The following is an 18,720-nucleotide window of genomic DNA, read 5'->3' on the forward strand; positions in this document are numbered from 1 at the left end:
TCCCCAGTGACTCTTGCAGCCTCAGGAGCTGTTCTTCGTGGTCCAGGTGGAATGCCAAGTTGGCTGTCTGGGGGAGGATTCTGGGCTCAACTCCCATCTCTGGCCTGCCTGGCACAGGGCCCCGGACGGGTGAGGAGAACTGCAATGTTAACAATGGTGGCTGCACCCAGAAGTGCCAGATGGTGCGGGGGGCAGTGCAGTGTACCTGCCACACAGGCTACCGGCTCATCGAGGACGGACGCACGTGCCAGGGTGAGCTGGGGCCTGGGTGGGAGCAGGGCCAGGCAGCTGTGTTTCCGATGGGTCAGGCATTTGATGGGCGTAACCTCATATCATGATCACAGTAGCCTTGGGAGGTAGGGATTGTTATCCCTCCCATTTCAAAGGTGGGGGAACGGAAGCTCAGAGAGGTGAGTTAGCAGAGTTGGGATTCCAGCCCAGCTCGGAGTGAACTCAAAGCCCTTGACCGCTTGTTATATAGTCTTCCCACTAGGCCTGGAAAGTGGATGGGTATGTGGGCAGGGAAGCAGCTCATCAGCTGGGCAGTTGGGGTGGGAGGATGGCAGAACAGAGATCTCCTGACCACGTTCCGTCCTCACAGATGTGAATGAATGTGCCGAGGAGGGGTACTGTAGCCAGGGCTGCACCAACAGCGAGGGGGCTTTCCAGTGCTGGTGCGAAGCAGGCTACGAACTCCGGCCTGACCGGCGCAGCTGCAAGGCTCTGGGTAAGGGGTGTTGGCATTTGGCTGGGTGGGCAGAGGACTGAGCCTGGCAGCCAGGTGCTCCAGTGCTTGGAGATTTGCCGAGAGTTAGCTGTTTCCATTGCAGTAAAATGGAGCTATGAATTGCATCCTGAGCCCCAAGCAAAACCCTGCTGGGGTGGGATGTGCACTTTGCAGGCTCCCACCCTTCTAGCACTGATGCTAACAGCTTGGGACGTGCCCTAGAGGGCTAGGGGCCCCCTGGAGCTGGGGGTGCATGCTGATGTTGCCAGGGGCAGCTCTGGAGCCTGGCGGGGGCCCCATTTCTATGCCACGTCCCAGGGCCGGAGCCTGTGCTACTGTTCGCCAACCGCATCGACATCCGGCAGGTGCTGCCGCACCGCTCTGAGTACACACTGCTGCTCAACAACCTGGAGAACGCCATCGCCCTCGACTTCCACCACCGGCGTGAGCTTGTCTTCTGGTCCGATGTCACCCTGGACCGGATCCTCCGCGCCAACCTCAATGGCAGCAATGTGGAAGAGGTTGTGTCTACAGGGCTCGAGAGCCCAGGTAGGGAACGAGGCCCCATGGGGAGGGGCAGGGCCACACCACATGCAGAGCCATCGAGGAAAGAACAGGCAAGTGGCTACAAACCTTAGGCAGTGGAACATCTTCTTCTCGCAGTGAAATCTTGGATGGAACTCTAATATGGAAAACATTCATTAGTCTACCTTCATTTTATAGGTTCAGGTTTATAACATCTGCTGGTTGTAAAGCAAACATGAGCTCAATCAGCAAGAGTAATGAGACCGTTTTGATGAATGTAACCACCTGAAATCAGAGATTTGTGGATGACCGTTACAGTTCTCTATCAGCCTTGCATCCAATTAAGTTCTGACTTTTGATTGCTTAGTATTAGGAATATTCTGATCAACCCAGATAAATATATCCAAATGTTTGCAGATTAGAAAAACAATAGCTCACTTTGCAATCTCAGGCCATTCTACAAGCAAGGGAAGTGGGGTAGAATTTGGTATTGAGCACATTTGACTCAAATGCTTATGGGACTTCTGATGTTCCTCTGTGAACCCCTGAGCCACAATCTGTAAACCCCTGGGCCAGTGCAGTCGGGGACCCTGGGTGTGGGTCAGGGAGCCAGGATTCGTGAAGTGGCATGTGATTGGCTGCGAGGAGGAAATGCATGACCTTGGACAGTTACTTGACTTCTCTGTGCCTCAATATCCTCACCTTCATGGGCATTATAGTACCTAGCTCACACAGCTGTTGTGATGATTAAATGAGTTAGTGTGTGTAACATGGTTAGAAGAGTACCTGGCCCAAGAAACGGCTTTGTGTAAGAGCTGCCCTTGCTTCTACGGCACAGAGGAGCCTGGGCTGAACCCCTGACATTTTTCCATGGCCTCTTTCCACTAGGGGGCCTGGCTGTGGATTGGGTCCATGACAAACTCTACTGGACCGACTCAGGGACATCAAGGATTGAGGTGGCTAACCTGGACGGGGCCCACCGGAAGGTGCTTCTATGGCAGAACCTTGAGAAGCCCAGGGCCATTGCCTTGCACCCCATGGAGGGGTGAGTGAGCTGTGGCTCAAGCTCCCAGGTTCCTCATGCAACCTCCAGGGACAGTTCCCCCCACCACCTGGGCCAGACTTTATTGGTAGGGGGTGGGGGCAGGGGGGCGGGCATCCTCACAGGGTGATGTTAATAGCCTTGGCTGTGCGCTCAGACACACCTGGATTTACAGCTCCTCAGTAATTGGCTGTATGGCCTTGGGCTAATTAATCTCTATGCCTCCATTTTACTCATTTCTAAACTGGTGATCGAAAATATACCTACCTCACAGCTGTGTGAAGATTAAAGATTGAATGAGATGATGCATTTTAAATGGCATAACACATTATATAAGTGGCAGATGTTTAGTTTTTTTGTTATTAGTTCATAGCGTTGAACTAATTAATAAAAATTAATAGGGGGCTTCCCTGGTGGCACAGTGGTTGAGAATCTGCCTGCCAATGCAGGGAACACAGGTTCCATCCCTGGTCAGGGAACTAGATCCCACATGCGTGCTGCAACTAAGAGTTTGCCTGCCACAACTAAGGAGCCCACCAGCTGCAACTAAAAAAAAAGTGCAAGTGCTGCAACTAAAGGAGCTGGCGAGCTGCAACTAAGACCCGGCACAACCAAAAAATAAATAAATCAGAATAAAATAACTTAAAAAAAAAAACCTGGCAAAGTTGAATGGCAAGAAGCTGGCATTACTTTAAAAATAAAATAAAAATTAATAATTTTATTATTAGAAGAAAGGTCTCCTGAAATGCAAGTTCTTAGCCTCTGGTTTTTAAAACTTAAATGCAGGGACTTCCCTAGTGGTCCAGTGGTAAATAATCCGCCTTCCAATGCAGGGGACGCAGGTTCGATCCCTGGTCAGGGAACCAAGATCCCACGTGCTGCGGGGCAGCCAAGCCCGCGCGCCACAGCTGCTGAGCTTGCGTGCCTCAACTAGAGAGCCCACGTGCCACAAACTACAGAGCCCACGCGCTCTGGAGCCCATGTGCCCTGGAGCCTGTGCGCCACCACTAGAGAAGAGAAAACCTGCACACCACAACTAGGGAGAAGCCCGTGCGCCCGAACGAGCGCCACAATGAAGGCTCCCGTGTGCCGCAACGAAGACCCCACGCAGCCAAATGAATAAATATTAAAAAGAAAAATTTAAGTGCAGTCAATCAAGGGGGGTGTCCTCTAAGATCCTACAGTTGCAGGTCAGCTGTTTTAGAAACACCGTGTGTGTGTGCGCACATGCGCGCGCATGTGTGAAATTACAAAAGGTGGTGGTAGACATTATGACAAAGAAGAAAGTGCTTGTCCTAAGTCGTATCACCCTAGTATATTGTCAGTTCCACAAGGTCAGAATTTTTGTCTGTTTTGTTCACTGCTGCACTCCCAATACCCAAGATAGATATGCCCTGCTCGTAGCAGGTATTCCAAAATTTTTTTTGTTAAATGAATACATGCCCTGACTAGAGACATTTAAATTCAAATATTGAAAAAATGCTCTGCAGACCAAACAATGTGTCTCCTAACAGTTGGAGTCACCTGGTTTAAACCAATAAAAGCCCCCTGCCTGATTACTATCCTGGGTACTTACCCACCCTCTACTGCCTTCCTCGCAATGTGCTTTTTTCTATTCCCAGTACCATTTACTGGACAGACTGGGGCAACACCCCCCGCATCGAGGCCTCCAGCATGGATGGCTCTGGACGCCGCATCATCGCCGATACCCATCTCTTCTGGCCCAACGGCCTCACCATTGACTATGCCGGGCGTCGTATGTACTGGGTGGACGCTAAGCACCACGTCATCGAGAGGGCCGATCTGGACGGGAGTCACCGCAAGGCTGTCATTAGCCAGGGTGAGGCCCTCCCTTCACTCTCCTTTATCTCTCATCCTACTTCCACTGGCCCAGGCCCCAGGAGCCTTGGCAGAGGGTGAGATTTGTGCAGTTGCTGGGCCTGGGGGCCAGGCAGGCCGTGTCTAGACTGAGGTCATCCTGGGCTTTCCCCCAGGCCTCCCGCATCCCTTTGCCATCACCGTGTTTGAAGATAGCCTGTACTGGACAGACTGGCACACCAAGAGCATCAATAGTGCTAACAAGTTTACTGGCAAGAACCAGGAGATCATTCGCAACAAACTGCACTTCCCCATGGACATCCACACCTTGCACCCCCAGCGCCAGCCTGCAGGTAAAAAACCGCCCACCTGGTGGGCCTCCAGTGCTTCTGAGAACCTTCCTTGCACCTGTCACAGTTGCCGTTGTTTCTCGCGGGGAAATTTGAGATTAGCACGGATGTGAGCGAATCCCTCCCTCTGCTGGAAATTTAGGGTAGTACAACGTTGAGACTCATGAAGGACTTTCAATTTCACTGTCCCCATCTAATACATGCAGCCATTTCCTGTGTGTCAGGGATTCACTCTGCTTACAGGTGGGGCAGATATAAAAACTAATAAGGCCTAGTTCCTCCCTTGAGGGAACTCATACCCTTGCTAAACCACTACTCACTAGTCTTGGGACCGCTTCTTCCAACCTTTGGTCTTACCCGACCTTCTTGCTCTGGGCTTTTTGAGCAGGGAAAAACCGCTGTGGGGACAACAACGGAGGCTGCACCCACCTGTGTCTTCCCAGTGGACAGAACTACACCTGTGCCTGCCCCACTGGCTTCCGCAAGATCAGCAGCCACGCCTGTGCCCAGAGTAAGTGGGTCTAGGGCACCTGCCTCAATGGACATGCCTTGTGAGGGTGGGTGGAAGGAACAAGGGATAGGAGTTCAGGGATTGCCAGTTGTGGGGAGGAGCCGGGCTCCTCAGGTAGCCCCTGGAGAGGAAGAATGTAAGAGGCTGAGGGCTCCCATGTCAAAGCTGAGGGCTGGGCTTCCCTGGTGGCGCAGTGGTTGAGAGTCCGCCTGCCGATGCAGGGGACACGCGTTCGTGTCCCAGTCTGGGAAGATCCCACATGCCGCGGAGCGGCTGGGCCCGTGAGCTATGGCCGCTGAACCTGTGTGTCCGGAGCCTGTGCTCTGCAGTGGGAGAGGCCACAACAGTGAGAGGCCCACGTACCGCAAAAAAAAAAAAAAAAAAAAAAAAATGCTGAGGGCTGAGGGCCCAGCAGTAGTCCCTGAAGGCTCAGTGACACCACCCAGTCAAGTATGAACTGCTGCAGCCAGGCTTGTGTATCATTTCACCCAGGATGCTTTGTCTGTAGGCAGCAAGAGGGTTCCAGGCCCTTCTACAAAGCAGGGGAATGGCTTCCTAGCTCTTTACCTTTAGCCTCACCCTGTTACAGACTTTCTCTCAGCCCCTAAACCATAGAGTAAGATCGGGACTTCTGATGGTGCTCTGCATACATAAGCCCTGGATAAATAAGTGCCTAGTGAGTGAAAGATAATGGGATTCCCAGGGGGCTCCCTGAACCGCTACTCTGGCTTCCTTTGAGCTCCTGAAGGTGTATTGCCTTGAGAGGGTGGCCTTGTCTAGCTCAGTGGTGCAGGTGCTTTTTCCTAAGTATAGTCCAGAGAAGCGTGATCCAGATGTATAGCACAACCAGCAAGGGGCTGGGGTAATTCCTCACACATCACAGCTCTTCTCATTTACTGCTGTATGCCCACTGATCCTTTTATCTCTGGTTAAAATCAAATTTCTCTTGGGATCTAGGTCTTTTCCAGAGAGTGAAATTAGGAAAACTATTCAGAGGAACAGGGGCAGTGGTCATTCAACACTTTGATTGAGAACCTCATTTCCTTGCCTTCTTTTGTGCCCAGCTATTCCCACGTTGTCTTAATGAGATGCAAGGAACTTCCCCTTAAAGGTTTCCCAGAGCTTAAAAGAAGATAGCTGATAAAGTTAGGCAGGAAGTGCCTTTCCAAGCAGAATAGTATATGGGGAAATATTCAGACAGACCAGAATAGGGGCAGGGGATGGAAAAGAGCCAGCTGGGAAGAAGCTCTATAGAGGTGTGGCCAGAGCTCCATCTCTGGAGTCAGACCTGAGTTCAAGTCCCTGCTTCGGTGCTTTGTAGCTGTGGGATCCTGGACCAGTTACTTGGCCCCTGTTAGCCTCAGGATTGCTTATCCAGAGAATAAGAATAAAAATGGCGTGAACCACAAAGGGTTGTTATGAGGGTAAAGGAGACGAGGCAAGAAAAGCACCAAGCTTGGTGCCTGGCAAGGAGTAAGTGCTCTGCAAATAGTCATTATTGGCTGAAGTCATGAAGAGCAAGAAGAAGGGATCTAGATGACGGAGTGGAGCAGAAGTCCTGAAGCGGACACGGAGGCAGAGAGGCAGGGTGGGGTTGACAGTGACCTAGCCAGTACACCAGAGGAGCCTGAGCAAAGTAACAGGAGAGGCAAGCTGAGATGAAGCTGACAGACGCTTAAACAGGATGCACCTCTGGGCCCTGGCTGAGTCTACTTCCATTGGATCTTAAAGTCTGACTGTGCCAGCACGGGCTGCCCGATGCTCAAAGGGGGCCTGAGGTGTGAAGAGTAGGGGACAAAGGGCACCAGACCCCAGGAAGTGTGATTGAACCAGATGTCACACAGGTGAGCGTCTGTGTCTGTCATTGTTATTGGATTTAGAGCATTAAAAGAAGACCCCTTTCGGCCTTTGATCAGGTCTTGACAAGTTCCTGCTTTTTGCCCGAAGGATGGACATCCGTCGGATCAGCTTCGACACAGAGGACCTGTCCGATGATGTCATCCCACTGGCTGACGTGCGCAGTGCTGTGGCCCTTGACTGGGACTCCCGAGATGACCATGTGTACTGGACGGATGTCAGCACTGACACCATCAGCAGGGCCAAGTGGGATGGAACAGGACAGGAGGTAGGGCCCAGCGTGGGCCCAGGCCCTTGGGGAGGGCAGAGATTGAGGGATGGAATTCACCTTCTCCTGGGTAAGGGCTTCCCCTACCTTTGCCAGCCTGTGAATTGGTGGAGTTTGGGCCTCCGAGCTGGGGTGTAAGTCCAGTTGGTGACAGAGCTTTGCTTCCTGCCTAGGTGGTAGTGGATACCAGTTTGGAGAGCCCGGCAGGCCTGGCCATTGATTGGGTCACCAACAAGCTGTACTGGACAGATGCAGGTATGTAGAGGGCAACTATGGCCTGGCTCTCTGGGATCCTCTTATTTAAACCCCTGGCCTCGGGTACAAAGGGCCCAGTGCCCCTCCTAGACCATTTCTGTCTTGACCTGAAGTCCTTGGTAGGTCAGGAGTGGTTGGGCTGCTGCAGAGCTGAAGTTAGCCGCTCACATCTGAGGGTTGGGCCTTTGCTATTCAAGTGGCGGCTACTTCTGCTGTGCAGCTGATGCTTGAGAATGCTTTGCGTCATTTCAGATAATGCCCTGTGGTTTTCCTTCCATTGCTGTCTTGGTAAAAGAGGCATTTTCTATTAGGCAGTTAAATGTGGAAGGTAAGGGGAATGCCTTAAACCAGAGCTATCAAAGTGTGGTTCCCAGCAGAATCAGCATCAGCATTACCTGGGAACTTGGTAGAAATGCAGATTCTTGGGCCCCACGTCAGACCTGCTGAATTGGAATCTTCGGGGGTTAGGTTCAGGAATCTCTACTTTCACAAGCTCTTCTGGTTTTTGTGCACACTAAAGTTTGAGAAGCATTGCCTTAAATTATAGGACAGAGTGGGTTGCTTGGGTTGAGGAAGCCTTACTCTTCCACGAAATGGAACTGATCACTTCCTTGAATTTCTTCTTGATGTTCAATTCACTAAATATCCATCGCGCATTTATCACAAAGTATTGCTTGAGCATCTACGGCATGCCATGCTCTGTGCTGGGCATGGGAGGTAAGAGGGCGAATGACCAAGACTAGTTAACGTCTTTGCCCCTTACTTCTTGGTAGGGACAGACCGGATTGAAGTGGCCAACACGGATGGCAGCATGAGAACAGTACTCATCTGGGAAAACCTTGATCGTCCCCGGGACATCGTAGTGGAACCCATGGGCGGGTGAGCACCAGCCCCTTTGGAACAAGTTCCCCCCACCCCCAGATCTGAGTGCTAGGGGGCAGTCTGGAGGTTAGAGAGAGTGGCTAGATCTCACGGGCGCACCAAGGAAGCAAGAGCAGCTGTAGAAACCACAGAGCATCGTGACAACTCTGTCTCCTTCACGGACAAGGAAACCTTTTACATTTAAAATTTTTTTTCTTTTTCTGTTTTTTTTGTTTGGTTGGTTGGCTTTTTGGTCTGCTTACCAAAGTAATCCATTGTTTTTTTTAAAAAAAAAAGTCTGTAGAAAGTGAAGATTCCCTATAATCTCACTCTCCAAAAATAACTGTGGTTAACAGTTTACAGTATTTTTTCCAGATTTTCTTCTATGTGTACGCATACATGTAGCGGTGGAGGTGATGGTTTTGGTTTGACAACAATGGCATACTCTTCTGTAACTTGGATTTTCACTTGGCTATATATATTAGCTATCTTTCCATTTGATTATATAGATCTATTTTTTTCTTCTTGGTGGTTATATAGAATTCTGTTAAGTTGATATACCATAATTATTTAACCCATCCAGTCAAGGAAACATTTAAGATCCTCAGGTACTTTTTGATAGGGATGTGAGATACAAGACCAGAACCCAGAAGGGGGCTGGGAACTGAGGCAAGAGGCTGGGGTAGCTATAGCAAACAGAAACCCTCAAACCCTAGGAACCCTGAATCCCCACTGGGTATTAACTGGAAGGCTTGTAAGATCTCCCTTGCCTGTGCCCAGGTACATGTATTGGACGGACTGGGGTGCAAGCCCCAAGATTGAACGAGCTGGCATGGATGCCTCAGGTCGTCAGGTCATCATCTCTTCTAATCTGACATGGCCTAATGGATTAGCCATTGACTATGGGTCCCAGCGGCTATACTGGGCTGATGCCGGCATGAAGACGATTGAATTTGCCGGACTGGATGGCAGCAAAAGGAAGGTAAGCATGGTGCTAAGGCATCCTCCCACGGCCCTGACAGCCTCCAGGGTGGCGCTTCCTGGCTGGCAGCTAACAGGACCCAGGGAAGCCTAGGGGTGATCCAGCATGGTGCATTTGCTATTTCTCTGAAACTGCGGCTGTGCTCCAGAGCCCGGGGTCCCTGCTCCTTGATGAAGAAAGGAAACTAGGGATCATGTGGCTTGTGGGCTGAGGGTATAAGTGCTTTCCTGATAACCATCAACACTAATTAATCACCAGTTGCATACTGGGCCCATGACCTCTCTCTCTCTTTGTTTTTATTGTTTATTTTGATATAATTTCACACCTACAGACAAGTTGTAAGAATAGTCAAAAGAGGGCTTCCCTGGTGGCGCAGTGGTTGAGAGTCCGCCTGCCGATGCAGGGGACACGGGTTCGTGCCCCGGTCTGGAAAGATCCCATATGCCGTGGAGCGGCTAGGCCCGTGAGCCATGGCCGCTGAGCCTGCGTGTCCGGAGCCTGTGCTCCTCAATGGGAGAGGCCACAACAGTGAGAGGCCCGCGTACCGCAAAAAAAAAAAAAAAAAAAGAATAGTAAAAAGAACCAATAACTAATATTTTGCCACATTGTTTTTTTTTTTTGATAGCAACTTTGAAGGTAATTTTTTATTAATTTTTATTGGAGTATAGTTAGTTGCTTTACAATGTTGTGTTAGTTTCAGCTGTACAGCAAAGTGAACCTACTGTATAGCACAGGGAACTCTACTCAGTGCTTTGCCACATTGTTATATCATTCTTATTCTCTCTCCACACACACACACCACACAATTCTTCTGAACCATCTGAGATTAAATTGGAGACATCCTACCGTTGAACCCATAATAGTCCAGTGCATATTTCCTAAGAATAAGAACATTGTCTTGCATAATCCCAATATAATGATCAATACCAGGAAATTTATCATTGATACAATATTACTATCTAATCACAGTCTATATTCAATTTCACCACCAATTGCCCCGATAATGTCCTTATAGCTTTTTTTTTTTCATTTTTCTTTTTTAGTCCAGGATCCAATCCCAGATCACAGTTGTTTTTAGTAATCATGTCTCTTTAATCTGGAACATTTCCTCAGCCTGTCTTTGTCTTTCCTGATCTTCGTATCTTTAAAGAGTAAATGCCAGTTATTCTGTAGAATGTCCCTCAGTTTGTCTGATGTTTCCTTATGATTAAGTTCAGATTATGCATTTGGGGCAGAAATACTACGGTAAGTAAAGTTGTGTCCTGAGTTTTCAATGTGCCTTATCAGTAGCCACCGATGTCAGCTTGTCCCATCATTGTGATACCAACTTTGGTGGTACAGTTAAGGTGGTGTCCACTGTAAAGTTGCTATTTCTTCCTTTGTAATTAATAAGTAATTTGTGCAGAGACACTTTGAGATTATGTAAATAATACATGATCTTTTACAATCATCACGGAACCCTTGGAGCCAGGCACTGTCACGATCATATCACAGATTGGCTGACCAAGGCTCAGATTTTATAACCAGCTCTAGCTCAAGGTCACACAGCAGGTAGTACTGGCAGAGCTGCATCCTGCCTCCTCACCTGAGCCCTTGACCACTGCTCTGTACTGTCAGGACTTGCTGGGGCATGACACAAGTGCTGGGTCCCTGGCAGGTACTGATTGGAAGCCAGCTGCCCCACCCATTTGGGCTGACCCTCTATGGAGAGCGCATCTATTGGACTGACTGGCAGACCAAGAGTATTCAGAGTGCCGACCGGCTGACGGGACTGGACCGGGAGACCCTGCAGGAGAACTTGGAAAACCTCATGGACATCCATGTCTTCCACCGCCGGCGACCCCCAGGTAAGCAGCCCTTGGCCCACACTTGCTTCTCCTCTGCTTCCCTCTGCGATGGTCCTTCCCATTGACCCATTCCTCTCCACCCAGTGTCCACACCATGCGCTACGGAGAATGGCGGCTGCAGCCACCTGTGTCTTCGGTCCCCAAATCCAAGTGCCTTCAGCTGTACCTGCCCCACAGGCATCAACCTGATGCCTGATGGCAAGACCTGTTCACCAGGTAGGTCTAAGCATCACAGACCTAGATAGAGCCTCTCTGGGAGGAGCAGTGGCTCTCTTTCTTCCCTGCAAGTGGACTCTGGTGTGGTCTGAGAAACCTAAGCTTCTAGAGGCTTAGGGGTGAGATGAAGCTTTTAGAAAAAAGAAGAGGTCCAGAGGAGCAGGTAGACAGGATTAGAAGCAGGATCCAACTAGGTCTCATGGTGTCTTCATGCATATTAGAAAAAGATGCTCCTTTCTCAGACACTTTACTTTTATCTGTTGGGAAATTGTCATAATATACTGGTTCGGTTAGAACAAGTCAGTTTTGTTCCTTCTGCCCAAAATCGGTATAGTAAATACTAGAACATATGATATCTACAATTGGATGGTACCTCCTTTGGAAATGGCACTTTTGTGAGTACACACAACCAGCACAACCTTCGTATAACCTTAATTGAAAGGTCTCAGAAGCAGGACCTGGCTGCCCAGATGTTGGATGTTGAGGTTTCTCCCTAGGGGCTGCTGCATGGTAGGCTGCATTTGAACCCTAACTTCCTGGGGAATTAGAGCAAGAAAGGAGCTCTGAATTGTGCTTCTCAGGTTGTGGGTAAAGCCCTCCTTCACCTAACATGAAGTTTCTTAAACTTCATAGTAAAAGGTCTTTCAAAGAGATTCATTTTCATGATATTAATAAAGAGTGATGACTATGTATCAGACCCAATGCTAAGGGTTTTCTGTACGTGATCTCTTTTATTCCTACAGCCACCCTGTTATTGTCCCCATTTTACAGATGATGAAAGTGAGCCTTAAACAATTTAAATAATGTGCCCAGGATCACAGAACTAGAAACTAATGGAGACAGGGCATGAACTTCAGTTTGCCTTACTCCAAATGTTCTTAATGGCTGTGCTAGGATGACTGTCCTCTTTCCTTCTCTCCCCACCTGGGCAGGCATGAACAGTTTCCTCATCTTCGCCAGGAGGATAGACATACGCATGGTCTCCTTGGACATCCCTTATTTTGCCGATGTGGTGGTACCAATCAACATTACCATGAAGAACACCATTGCCATTGGAGTGGATCCCCAGGAAGGTCTGTGTGGCCCTCCCTTCTCTCCTGGCCCACTGTCCCTGCCTTACAGCAACTGCTGCCCTTGCTTTCCCACCACCTTTGCCTCCTGGTAAGAGCCTGGGGGCTCCCCGTTCCCTCTGGCATGACCCCTGCCCCATCTCTATAGCACTTTCTCTTTGGTTATGAGGGCATGGGGTTTGGGAGCCTTCCACTTCATCTCTGCCAAGAGCTATCCTGCTATGATATTTCTATATTTCCCTTGATATCCTCTGCTCAGGGGTATAGGGCTCTCTGACATGCCCTGGTGTCTCAGGGCATGTTAACTGTGTGTGTTCCTTTGGGGGGCGGGGTGAAAGTCCAGGCTGAGCCAAGGCTTCCCTTTCCAGGAAAAGTGTACTGGTCAGACAGCACGCTGCACAGGATCAGCCGTGCCAATCTGGATGGCTCACAGCATGAGGACATCATCACCACAGGTGGGCCTTGCTCCCAGCCCAGGGACCACCTGTCTGGCTATAGAGCTGGGGGAGATATCCCATCTGTTTTAAGGCAGGAGCCAGTGTGCTGTCTTGACTTCCTGCAGGGCTGCAGACCACAGATGGGCTCGCAGTGGATGCCGTTGGCCGGAAAGTGTACTGGACAGACACGGGAACCAACCGGATTGAAGTGGGCAACCTGGACGGGTCCATGCGGAAGGTGTTGGTGTGGCAAAACCTTGACAGCCCCCGTGCCATTGTACTGTACCACGAGATGGGGTGAGAGCAGCTCTGTGGCTCCAGGCTGCGGGATGGGCTGGCTCAGCTGGGGCGAAGGATGGGGTGAAGGGGGGCAGTGGAGAGCAAGCATGCTTCAAAGGAGCACTGAGACTGACCTCTCTGGGGCACTTCCACTTCCTTGTGACTTCTCTCAGGGTGGCAGTATAGTGTAGAGGTTAAAAGCATGAACCTCAGAATCAGAAATCCAGGATTCAAATTTCTTCACCATTTATTAGCTGCGTCTATCACTTTGGGTCCAATATTTAACCTCCCTGGTCCTCAGATTCCTTGCCTTTAAAATGGAGCCGACAATGAAAATGCATGCCTGTGGACCTTGTGAGGATTAAGTGGGATAATGCATGGAAAGTACTTTTTTTTTAACTGTAAAAAACATAACATTAAATTTACCATCTTAACCATTTTTAAGTGTACAGTTCAGTAGTGTTAAGTATATTCACATTATTGTGAAACAGATCTCCAGAACTTTTTCATCTTGCAAATCTGAAATTCTGTATTCATTAAGCAACAACTCCCTTTTGTGCATGTAAATACTTTTCACAGTGTTTGGCATATTGTTAAGTACTCACAGTAGACAGGAACTGTGGAAATAACCAGCTAGTATTGTTTCTTGCCCAGGTTCATGTACTGGACAGACTGGGGGGAGAATGCCAAGTTAGAGCGGTCTGGAATGGATGGCTCAGACCGTACCGTGCTCATCAGCAACAACCTAGGGTGGCCCAATGGACTGACTGTGGACAAGGCCAGCTCCCAGCTGCTCTGGGCTGATGCCCACACGGAGGTGAGGGTCCTGCTCCTGCTGCTTTGCAGAAGCCTGGGGATATGGGAGAGGCCTATCTGGAAGCTCCGCTGAGGGCTCCCAGTCTTCTGATAGCCACCCCGCACCCTCTCCTTCCTCTACAGCGAATTGAGGCTGCTGATCTGAATGGTGCCAGTCGGCACACCCTGGTGTCACCTGTGCAGCACCCATACGGCCTCACCCTGCTCGACTCCTATATCTACTGGACTGACTGGCAGACCCGTAGCATCCACCGTGCCGACAAGGGTACTGGCAGCAATGTCATCCTGGTGAGGTCCAACCTGCCAGGCCTCATGGACATCCAGGCTGTGGACAGGGCACAGCCACTGGGTGAGAAGATCCCTAGGGCTGTACGCCAGAGCCTCTGACTTCCTGGGGGTATCTCAACATCAGAGATATATCCAGAGCACAGAGATGCCTTTACAACCCGAGAGACAGGGACCTGCCTAAGCCCCCTTGCAGGATCAGGCTGTGTTCCCTCTGGGTATGGCTGGTACTGCAATAGCAGGGTGCTGTCACCTTCAAAGGACTCCTGGAGACACCCCTGCTCCTTCTGCCTCTTCCCTGCCAGGCACCGAATCCTGTTATGTAGATAGCAGACAATCAGGCACAAAAAACTAGGACCTTTATAAGATTCAGACCATATTCCAGGCTGGGTGTCAAAACTCGTGCTTCTCTTTCTCAGGTTTTAACAAGTGCAGCTCGAGAAATGGTGGCTGCTCTCACCTCTGCCTGCCTCGGCCCTCTGGCTTTTCCTGTGCCTGCCCCACTGGCATCCAGCTGAAGGGAGATGGGAAGACCTGTGACCCCTCTCCTGAGACCTACCTGCTCTTCTCCAGCCGCGGCTCCATCCGGCGTATCTCACTGGACACCAGCGACCACACAGATGTGCACGTGCCCGTTCCCGAGCTCAACAATGTCATCTCCCTGGATTATGACAGTGTGGATGGAAAGGTCTATTACACAGATGTGTTCCTGGATGTTATCAGGTATGAGGGTCCCCGAAACCTTCAGAAGACACAGACCTGCTTCTGACCTTTGATGGGTGAGGTTATGGTCTGTGTTGACCTCTAAATGGACTAAGTGATTCCGCAACTTGGATAGTGAGTTCTGACCCTGAACTGTATGCTTTATAGTGTTATCACTTACAGCAGAGTTTCAAACTTTTGTTTTCTTTTGTTTATTTAAAGATGATGAAGTGTTTCAAGATTCTTTTTTTTCTGGTCACGCCACTTGGCTTGTGGGATTTCCCAACCAGGGATTGTGTCCCCTGTGGTGGAAGTGCCGAGTTCTACCCACTGGACCGCCAGGGAATTTATCTATTTAAAGATTAATAGGGACTTCCCCGGTGGTCCAGTGGCTAAGACTCCACACTCCCAGTGCAGGGGGCCCAGGTTCGATCTCTGGTCGGAGAACTAGATCCCACACACATGCCGCAACTAAAAAAGATCCTGCATGCCGCAACTAAGACCCAGCGCAGCCAAATAAATAAATAAATATTAAACAAAAAAAGATTAATAGAAGCCCAGTATGTAAAACAAACAGATAAAGTCAGGCTGGGGACCCGGAGCTTTCTACCTCTACCATTGGGCTCTGCAGGAGCTCCAGTGGTCCTCTAAGACTCATTGATCAGTTGGCCTTGTAGCCAAACCAAGTATCTGTATTATAATGCAGGAACGCTGGCCAAATGCCAAGGCTTATGGTTATTTACAAGGTTGTGTTGGGTTTTGTTTTTTAATATTTTTTGTTTTATTTATTATTATTCCAGTTTTTTACCCCGACACAGCTGAGGAATGTGGTACCCTGTCACTAGTTAGAGGGTTTTACCATGGCAGAGATTCTCACGTAGAAGAACAGGAGCATTCCCTTTTGTTCTCCCTGAGGGGTGTATTAGAATCTGGGAGCTGGTGGGCATATGTAGTTTACAAAAGTCCCCCGTGTATTTGTGACATGCCCCCCATTCTGAGGTTGAATTCCCTGGTGTAGGACTGCTATAAAAATGCACAGTAGATTTTGGAAAAATTTGCCCTTTCTCATAATCACTATCTAGCAATCCTTGTCTCCTCCTTAAGGTGTATGGGGTTTATTAACCTGTCTTTTGGCAAGACGTGGGCCCAGATGCCCCCTACTTACAGCAGGAAACACTCTGTCCTCCCAATAATTTATTCAGTTTGGCAGATACTTTGAATACCTACTGTGCTAGATGCTGAGGAATGTACTTATACATACTTGGTCCCTGCCCCTGTGGGGCTTACAGTGTAGTGGGAATCCAATTATGGGAACATGGATGAAAGGGGTATCAGCCTATTGCTGATCTGGTCAGTCATCCAACCCTGGGCTGTTCCCCAAGGCGAGCAGATCTGAATGGCAGCAACATGGAGACGGTGATCGGGCGTGGGCTGAAGACCACCGATGGGCTGGCAGTGGACTGGGTGGCCAGGAATCTGTATTGGACAGATACAGGCCGAAATACCATTGAAGCATCGAGGCTAGATGGTTCCTGCCGCAAAGTGCTGATTAACAACAGCCTGGATGAACCTCGGGCCATTGCCGTTTTCCCCAGGAAGGGGTAAGTTTTTTGGCCAGCAGAAAAGAGACCCAGGGAAGAAGGGCCTGATGAAGAGGCTCTTGAAAGATGCCTGTATATTAATGGTATCTGGGTGTCCCTGTATTCTCTCGACTTCTGGATGCCATCTTCCCATGCCTTGCTGATGGCGCTCTTGTGTCCCAGGTACCTCTTCTGGACAGACTGGGGCCACATTGCCAAGATTGAACGGGCGAACTTGGATGGCTCTGAGCGGAAGGTCCTCATCAACACAGACCTGGGTTGGCCCAATGGCCTTACCCTGGACTATGATACCCGCAGGTGGGAATCCTGTCCCAGACAGCCTCCTGGAAATCAGGTGGGCAGAGGAGAGGATGGTTGAGATTGAAGTAGTGAAAACAAACAAGTAGAAAGCTCCTTGGTAGGTAGGGAAAAGCAAGCAGTGAGAAGTATGAGGGCACACATTCTTGGAGCAGGTGTTGCTGAATCCAGCACTCAACCCTCAGGCGGGGATTATCTGGTTTTCCTGTTTTCATTTGAATGCTTTAGCAGAGCAGATCCCACCACCCCCATCCAGTTAACCGATTCTTTGCATTTGTTGCTCTCCTGATCCCATCAGGTATTGGAATTTGCAACTCCTGATCTAGGTTAAAAATACTGGAGGGCAGGAGAAGAGGGAGGAAGAGGCTCCAAAGCAGTCAATTCTCCTTTCTGCTCTCAGAAGAAGGGAAGGGAATCAAAGTCACCTGGAGAGTTGGACTGGAGGAGAGGAATGCCTTCTTCCGTTAACTTCACTGAGCTCTTTGTAGACTGAGTCTCTTCTTGAAGGGCGTTCACAAGAATTTGGGCTTTGATTCTTGGGTAGGAGTCAAAGGGTTATCAAGTCGTTGAAGATGAGACTGGGGGCTGGCTCCTCCGAGGTCACTAGATTTCTACCCTCCGCAGAACAGCCCTGGCCTCCCCACTTATGAGTCACCAACCAAGTTCTGCTCTTCAGCTTGGGGGGATTCCCAGTGACCTCTCATCAAGTCAACTTGACTGCTCACAGCACCTGCCAGTTCAGCTCAGGAGGGGACAGCTAGCTCCCTGAGGGCAGGGCTGGGCTACCTGGCAAGTGTCTTCAGCAGCTGCCTTTTCTCCTTTCCTTTACAGGATCTACTGGGTGGATGCCCATCTGGACCGGATTGAGAGCGCCGACCTCAGTGGGAAGCTCCGGCAGGTCTTGGTCAGCCACGTGTCGCACCCCTTTGCTCTCACTCAGGTACTGGCTCAGGAGAGAGGTAACTAAACCTCCTTGACCAGGGGTGTTTCCTCGGGGTTCTGCATCAGCAGCCTCAGCCCCAGGTGCTACTGAACAGGTTTGCTATGGAAGCTCATTTTAGGGGTGATTCTTGTACACTGAAGCCTTGCCACTATGTGCCCTGCTGCTCCTGCTGTCCCATGTTCTAACATTCGAAGCAGTGGCTCTCAAACAGCTGTACGGAGTCAACTGTGGAATTTGTTAAAATGAATATTCCCGGGCACTGGATATAAAGAATCTGCCTCCTGAAGGTTGGGCAAAGAATATTCATCTTAACAAGTTCCCCAGCTGATCCCAGTGCTGTGGTCCCAGCATGCAAGCTCAGGCAGCTTACTTTAGTGGGCAGAGGTGTGGAGAGGCTGAAAGCCAGAGTTTTCAGGCAGGTAGCCGGTCGGTAAGTGTTTACTGAGTGAGTACCTCCCATGAGCCAGCTCTGTGGGTTCAAGTTCTGCCTGTGTCATGAAGTAACTATGCAACTTTGACAAGACAGTGAACTTCTCTAAGCTTCACTTACTTATAAAATAAATGAGTTTAATAATAGCATCGGGCTTCCCTGGTGGCACAGTGGTTGAGAGTCCGCCTGCCGATGCAGGGGACACGGGTTCATGCCCCAGTCTGGGAAGATCCCACACGCTGTGGAGCGGCTGGGCCCGTGATCCATGGCCGCTGAGCCTGCGTGTCCGGAGCCTGTGCTCCGCAACGGGAGAGGCCACAACAATGAGAGGCCCGCGTACCGCAAAAAACAAAAAACAAAAAATAATAGTATCCTCCTGAAATATACACAAAGCATTAGCAGAGTATCTGGCACTCAGTGCGTGTTATTTCTAATCATTTTATTTAGTATTAGCTGTCACTATTTTAGAGTTCTAATCCTGTATAATAATTCAAGAAAGGAAAAAAGGTATACCAAGCCTGGGGCCAAAACAGGGATTCTCAATCATTTAAAAATCTTTGTCCCTCGGGAGGAACACTCCCAAACTCATTCTACAAGGCTA

General features: G+C 49.7%; 1 protein-coding gene across 1 annotated transcript in view; it reads left to right on the top strand.

The window, feature by feature from the left end:
- The window catches only part of LRP4 (LDL receptor related protein 4), a 49,950-nt gene that overhangs the window by 17,370 nt on the left and 13,860 nt on the right, over positions 1–18,720 (top strand). The window contains exons 10-31 of the mRNA XM_079928417.1: positions 118–252; positions 602–727; positions 1,046–1,276; positions 2,141–2,297; positions 3,917–4,134; positions 4,289–4,465; positions 4,851–4,973; positions 6,890–7,098; positions 7,272–7,353; positions 8,127–8,232; positions 8,995–9,196; positions 10,854–11,043; positions 11,128–11,259; positions 12,192–12,332; positions 12,698–12,784; positions 12,892–13,063; positions 13,700–13,862; positions 13,985–14,210; positions 14,566–14,869; positions 16,231–16,449; positions 16,612–16,746; positions 17,578–17,686. Coding sequence (XP_079784543.1) covers positions 118–252; positions 602–727; positions 1,046–1,276; positions 2,141–2,297; positions 3,917–4,134; positions 4,289–4,465; positions 4,851–4,973; positions 6,890–7,098; positions 7,272–7,353; positions 8,127–8,232; positions 8,995–9,196; positions 10,854–11,043; positions 11,128–11,259; positions 12,192–12,332; positions 12,698–12,784; positions 12,892–13,063; positions 13,700–13,862; positions 13,985–14,210; positions 14,566–14,869; positions 16,231–16,449; positions 16,612–16,746; positions 17,578–17,686 — 3,644 coding nt within the window. The remainder of the gene's footprint in view (positions 1–117; positions 253–601; positions 728–1,045; positions 1,277–2,140; positions 2,298–3,916; positions 4,135–4,288; positions 4,466–4,850; positions 4,974–6,889; positions 7,099–7,271; positions 7,354–8,126; positions 8,233–8,994; positions 9,197–10,853; positions 11,044–11,127; positions 11,260–12,191; positions 12,333–12,697; positions 12,785–12,891; positions 13,064–13,699; positions 13,863–13,984; positions 14,211–14,565; positions 14,870–16,230; positions 16,450–16,611; positions 16,747–17,577; positions 17,687–18,720) is intronic.

Source organism: Stenella coeruleoalba (genome assembly GCF_951394435.1).
Source record: "Stenella coeruleoalba genome assembly, chromosome: 8".
NCBI classification, from domain to species: Eukaryota; Metazoa; Chordata; class Mammalia; order Artiodactyla; family Delphinidae; genus Stenella; species Stenella coeruleoalba.